The sequence below is a fragment of the Lycium ferocissimum genome, unplaced genomic scaffold (assembly GCF_029784015.1).
Source record: "Lycium ferocissimum isolate CSIRO_LF1 unplaced genomic scaffold, AGI_CSIRO_Lferr_CH_V1 ctg10254, whole genome shotgun sequence".
Lineage (NCBI taxonomy): Eukaryota > Viridiplantae > Streptophyta > Magnoliopsida > Solanales > Solanaceae > Lycium > Lycium ferocissimum.
This window is the reverse complement of record NW_026713228.1, coordinates 1-7,001: the sequence shown is the minus strand read 5'-3', so window position 1 is coordinate 7,001 and position 7,001 is coordinate 1. Positions and strand designations below refer to the sequence as shown.

The following is a 7,001-nucleotide window of genomic DNA, read 5'->3' as shown; positions in this document are numbered from 1 at the left end:
TTCAACTCTGACTCGTCTCAGTGTCTGAGATAGAACATGTCCATCGACCTGATTCACTCGTCCTTATCATGCTCTGTGCCTGGTTCAGTCACTTTATCTTGCAACTGTCTCTTGGATAGAACATGTTGACAAACTTAATTCATTCACCTTGTTCATTCACTTTGTCAATCATCAAAAGTTACATGTGCTACTGCCAGCAAGGAGTATTACGTAAACCATAACAAAGCTGTGGAAGAAGACATCCTTGATGTTCTTATCATGCTCAATGATACCAATGTGAATCCTTTGATGAATATTGAATAGATTAAAGCGCAAGTTGTTAGAATTGTATAAGCGCCTCATCATTTAATTAAAAAGCTGAAACTGAGACATATTTATTTTAGAATCGTCAGCGTTAAAATATTACTATCCAAATTTCAAGGCAAATTGAACACATCCATTCACTTCAACCTGCCCTATGGATAAGTACTAAAAAAAACTAATGTTCACCTTGTTAAATAGTGCTGACATGCATGATTGGTTTATTAGTTAATGTTCACATTGTCAGATAGTGCTGACATGCATGATTGGTACAAAATATTAATGTTGAGAACCTCTTGTTGGATGGTACTTCAAATGCAGTTGAATGGACACCTGGGGAAATGTTGAACCAACTAAAGTTAATGCAAAGGGCCATAGAAGAACTCAACACTGTCATTCGAAACAATAGATTGGTTCAAGAATCAGACTTGCCAAGGCTAAATCATTTGAAAGTTTGCATAAAAGAGGCTTTTCGACTCCATCCCATATCGCCGTTTAAGCAGATATTTAGAAAAGTATACACTGGCGCAAAGCCTGCATCTCTTGCAAAGGTTCTACTTTAGGAGTAAGGTGTGATTGATTTAGCAGATACTCCACAACATGTTTGTTACAACTATGCTATTAATTCTTCATCTAAAGAAGAAGAACTATAGCTAAAAAACAATGCTAGATTCATTTATTTCATGTCTCTTGTGTGCTTATGGCAACAACTTCAATATAAATTTCCAACTTTTCCAATCCTCAAGTAAATTGGGTAAGTCACAGTTTTCTGGCTTTTCCCGTCTTCATTCCAAGCACTTGTGAATTTGTCAACAACATCATCAGTTATCAGCTCAACACCCTTTTCTCTTGCAGTTTGATAAGCTGACCATGACCTCAAGTATATGAAATAAGAATCCAAGTCCATCATTTTCTCAATCTTGAACTCAAATGGTCCATTATGATCACAGCCATCTACAGGCTCAAATGGGAAATCAATAGTTTTGTACTTTTCATCCACCAATTTTTCTTGGAGATTCCCAATAAGGTTCAGCATCAACTGTGTAAAATTTCTCAAAAATTGCATCAACTGAGCTGTTAACTTCTGGCACAGTGTAGCACCATGCTGCTAGTACTCCATTTGGTTTCTTGAGTAACCAGTTTGCTTGTTGATAAAAAGTTGGGAGATCGAACCAATGCATTGCTTGAGCAATTGTGACCAAATCTACACTTGACTCTGCTCCTATTTTGGTTTCGATTTCGGACATTGACATGTTAGGAGAGGTACATATATATCGAACATTTGGAACCTTTGCCGCAAATTCCAGCTGCTTTGGACTTGTGTCTGTGGCTATTACGTTCTTGTAGGTCTTAGCCAACTGAGGAAACAATAACTTAGTAACATTTAGCACAAGAAATAGTTTGGTTCAAAAAATGATGCGTGTTTTTTTAGCTCTTTCTTAAATACTCCCTCTGTTCCAATTTATGTGGCGGAGTTTGACTTGTCACGGAGTTTGAAAAAAAAAGAAATACTTTTGGATCTTCTGGTTTTAAGCTTATCACGACATTTATGTGGCTATGATGCCATGAAAGATGCGTAAATAGAGAAACTTAAATATATTCAAATATAGAAAAGTGACCTTCTTTTTAGAATGGACTAATAAGGAAATGGGGTCGTATAAAATGGAATAGAAAAAAGTATATGTTACAAGGTTTAATCATTTCCCAACAGAACATAAAAATTAGACAAGCAAATGAGTATTATGACCCTGTAACTCTGTGAGTGTGTGTACATGTAAAATGGCTACTAAAGATTAGGTGCTACATCACAGAAAAGAACTCATTTTTACCTAACTAGTCTAGCAACTCTAATAATCCTGTCTCAGTGAGAAGTCAAAATTAAAAATGCAAGATTTCTTATTTTCCCACCTAGACTAATTGGAGAAAGAGAACAAACATTGTGCTATTCTCTAAGAAACAGAGGTCTCTACTCTGTCTTATACAACAACAAACATCCCCAGGTGTGGTCGACGAGTGGGGATATTTTGTCCCTATGCTACGATATATTATATCATATGGTTCTAATGTTCTACACAGAAGTCTATTTTTTGTAGTGAAGCGAAGCTACAACCATGGAAGGTGGTCAGTTGAAATAACCTTTGCCAAAAAATTATATTGTGTATATTAATTAGTAGCAGAACCCAATTTTTATCAAGGGAGAATCAAAATATAATTAAAGAAGTAAACACGAAGAAGTCAAGGCTATTGAACATGTAGCATATATACACACAAAAAATTATATTTTTACCTATCTACACAATGTAATTTTTCAACGACTTGGATGAGGGTGGCTCCGCCATTGTACATATATATATAGGTCTAATATTAGTTTTCGTGCATATATATTAAATCTTGAACAATATTCTTAACGAAATTTACGACAACGCTACACCACTGTACATAGAGGAATTAGCAGATTTATAGGAGAGAATAAACAGAGACTTACAGATTTAGCAGCCTGGCCACTACCAGTGCCAACATCCCAAACAAGGTCATGACAAGGTGTCTTTGAAGCAATGAAATCGAACAATTCTTCTGGGTAACTTGGCCTGCCCTCTGAATATTGTTGTGCTTGCTTAATGAACAATTCTGCCATTCTTTTTTAGTCTTCTCTTTTTTCTTTTTTTACTCTTTCACTCTCTGATAAAATGAAGATTTGAAATGGTTGTTCCCTTTTATAGATGCTCTTGTGAAAGAAGAAGAAAAATTGTAATTTTCGGGGTTGCGTATTGCTCTTTGCATTTGATTAGTGGATAAAATGGAATTTGACCATATTCAATGTATTTGTTAAAACATCATGTGACAAAAGAAGACAAATGAGTCAATATCTTGGGACTCAAGGTATGTAGAATATTAGAATAAAGAAAGGGGAAGATTTCACTTATAATCAATTTATGGGTCAAAATTACGTATTCATGCCCATATTTTAAATTACAAACCTACAGCTAACGTTTCGCGGCCGATTTGAATATTCACCTTTATACGATAACATACAACTTTATACACTACGTAGATAATGTATACGCGCTTGTATAAAAGTTTATAATAATGTATAAGATTAGTATACGATATTATACAATATATACTTTATCATCTACGTAGACAATGTATAAACCCATAAAAGTGTATCTTGAATGTATAAGACTAGTAAAAAACTGAAGAGGAAAAAAATGGCTATGACAGGTAATTAAAAAAAGATGGGCTAAAACGGGTAAATATTTTGCCATAATTGGTATACGATGTAAAATTCCCATAAAGAAAAGTAGGAAGCTTCGTTGGCTGTGGATTGAAGGAATTATTTGTGTACGTCATGCATGAAGTACTATTTTTATTAATGTTGGGAAAGAGCATACTGGATAATGTATGGGCTAAATTTTGTAAATGATCACAGAATTATAGAATTTTTGTACTAAAGTCATATTACTTTGTTTTGTCACTTAAAAGTTACAACACTATCACCTTGATAATCGAAGGGTCATAATAACCCAAAAATGCAACTTTTAGTGGGCTTTTTTTTCCACTTATTTCATTTTTATTAAACAAGTGATCATAAAAAGAAATGAAGATTCACCGATAATTTCGTGAGGATTTTTTTTCACACCACTTCTTTTATGTACTTCATCAAGATGGACTTTAAATTAAGAAAATCGTAAGACTTTGTTAGTTTTTTCAACATTGTTAGTATGCATATTAAAGTTAAAAGCAAAGCAAAATAATGACAATAACCTCTAGATTGTTTTTCCCAAGAGAAGAGGCAAATCTACGTCATAAAATGAATCAAATCTGAAGGATTGGTGTGGGGTGTTAGTAAAATAATACAATATTGATACTGGATAATCCCGAATAATGTCCCAAATTTGAATTAGGCCTCACGTTTATCTCTTGTTGGGAGGGGGGGGGGGAGGACTAGGGAATCTATGTATTTTGACTTGCAAATCCAATTCTCATGTGCGCGAGGCCATTCCCTTTTACTAGTTTTTTACTACACAATATACAAGGAAGAACTACCAAAGTTGCAATATTAGATGATTTGTGTGAAACATGTCTACTGTATGACTCCATAGGATATTAACAAATGACAACACGTTTGATAGAGTTGTTGTTTCTATAGTTGGTTGTTGAAAATCTAATGACAAAATATTTTGAGGTATCCATTCTTTTATGAAATTGTTCAGTGACATATAAGAAATAAACATAAAAATAAATTGCGCTCTTAATACCTAACTAAGATTATCTATTAAATGAGATTAGTAGTACGAGCATTTATATTTTTGTGTATTACTTGACAAAGTGGGATAAAAAAACTACGAGTTCTCACCTATGATGACTGAAACTTCTTGTCCCAATAATTTGCGTGAATTATATGCGAGCACGTATAATTTTATCAAAATATACTTAAACTATATTATTTTAACTTTTCTTAATAACAATTTTCAGTATATATGAAAATAAAAATAATATATGACCACTAGGTAAATTCCTAATGTTGAATTATTTTAGTCATAACATGTTTATAACATATTTTTCCATATAGGAAAAAACACAAAGGATATATTCCAAAAATAATATTTTAATGGGAAGTATTGAGTGGATATGATCACATAATACTTTTGTACCTCAAGAAATAAATTATAAATTATATGTTAATAACATTCGATTACCTAACATTTGTTATGACGGACGTGCGAGGCACATTCGTAGAGACTAGTTTAATATAAGGGAAAAGGGTCAAAAATACCCCTCTACTTTGGAAAAAAGGCTAAAAAATATCATCCGAACTTATTTTGGGTCAAAAATACCCTCCCATCCTTAAAGTTTTCAAATATACCTGTCTTGGCCAGAAAATTATCCCTCAAAATAACCGAAATTATTTTTTAAACCCGCTTCATCATTTAAATCAACCCAACTAAATAATAACCCGTAAGATCCCACTTATTCCCCCAAATTCGTAGGTATGAAGTTTGAGGGAATTGGGGGAATAAGAGGATCGTATGGGTTATTGTTTAGTTGGATCAAATTTAAATGATGGAGCGAGTTTAAAATGATTTAAGTTATTTTGGGGATAATTTCCGTCAATACGAGGTAAGAAAGTGTCAAGTGGGCGGGTTGGGCCGGGCGGGCCATTTTAAGGTGGGCCACAAGGGGCGGGCGGGCCATAAGTTAGGGCCGGGGGCTGAGGGCCGGGCTTGGAGAGGGAAAAGGGTGTCCGGCCCAGCCCACCTCGGATAGGGGCTACACCTCGGGCTAACTGGGCCGGGTCGGGTTATAGTTAGTGGGCCGGGCTTTTTTTTTTTTTTTTAAGTTCTAACTTCTAATACAAAAATAGACATTTACATTTACTAATAATAATAAATTAACATTTACATCTAATGATAAAATCGCTAAATTAAAAAATGTTTAGTCGTCGTCAAATTCAAAAAGCTAGCGTTGTAAATTTAAAAAATTAGACGTTGCTAATTTTATTTGAACCCTAAATTTATGAATAACTTCACTTTGGTCATATTTTGAAACTATAAATACCCCTCATTCTTCTTCATTTCACACAATTTTTTCCACAATTCTCTCTTTATCTAAATTTGTCATTCAACTAGTGTACATTGCTTCACCTCCACCTTCTCCTCGAGAGTTCGAAGATCAACCTCGAGTGCGGTGTGGATGCATTTTTGAGCGAGTAAATGAGGAACATGTTAAATGTCAACATTATGGTGACATATATCTCCACAAGTACGGGAGCGTCGGGTATTATCCTATTAGGGGGTGGGGGTGGAGGGGGGGAGTACGGTGTGTTGCGTAGACACTTGTGAAAAGGCATGAAGTGGGCGAATGATTTATCAAAGGTATATTTGTTGAGATAAGTACTACAAATCTAATACATACTATATGCTTGAAATGTATCAAAGGTATATTTGTTGAGAAAACAAGATTGTCTAGCTTTAAAATACAATTTTAAAGAAAACTAAAGTGCTTTCAAGTAAAAAGAGACTCTTAATTTATTGGATATAATGTTTTTAAAATATTTATTATTAGTAATAAATGTAGTACTTATCTTTTTTTTTCTTTTTTTTTTTTTTTAAATTTGAAGTGGGCGGGGTGGGCGTGCCCACCGTGGGCCATCAGCGAGACTCTTGGTGGGGGCATCGCCGTCCCGGCCCGGCCCCTAATAAAGCCCACCTAGCCCGGCCCCTTATACTTTTTAGTGGGTTTGGGCGGGCCGGTGGTGGGCGGGTTCTCGGGCGGGTTCGGGGCCCGGCCCATGTTCACCCTTATACGGGGGTATATTTAAAGCTTTAAGGATGAGAGGGTATTTTTGATCACAAAATAAGTTCGAAAGGATATTTTTAGCCCTTTTTTTCAAAAGTAGAGGGATATTTTTGACTCCTTTCCTTAAAGAGGAAGAAAGTTATTTAAAAGCGAGTGAGGGACAAAGTGTCTTTCACATAAAAAAAATAATGAATAAAGGAAAACGGACCCACAAGAATAAAGAGAGGAAAGAGAATTTCTTTATTTCCTTACATTACTATTTGATTTATATCCAACATCGGGGACGCCAACATGAGTCGGGCTTTGAATAACGTCGTGCAAAGGGGGATGCAAATTTTAATTGATGGAAAAAATTTTAAAAATTTTATTTTAAATTCATTTAATTCAAAATTAATTTTTTT

At 34.7% G+C, this 7,001-nt stretch overlaps 1 protein-coding gene across 1 annotated transcript; it reads right to left on the bottom strand.

Annotated features, from left to right (window-relative positions):
• Positions 1-675: 675 nt before the first annotated feature.
• Positions 676-3,046, bottom strand: LOC132041460 (uncharacterized). Its single transcript, XM_059432173.1, is given in 3 exon segments — positions 676-1,315; positions 1,317-1,658; positions 2,786-3,046. Coding segments are annotated over 3 exon segments (795 nt in total). The 5' UTR covers positions 2,936-3,046; the 3' UTR covers positions 676-1,012.
• Between the last annotated feature and the right edge of the window lie 3,955 nt (positions 3,047-7,001).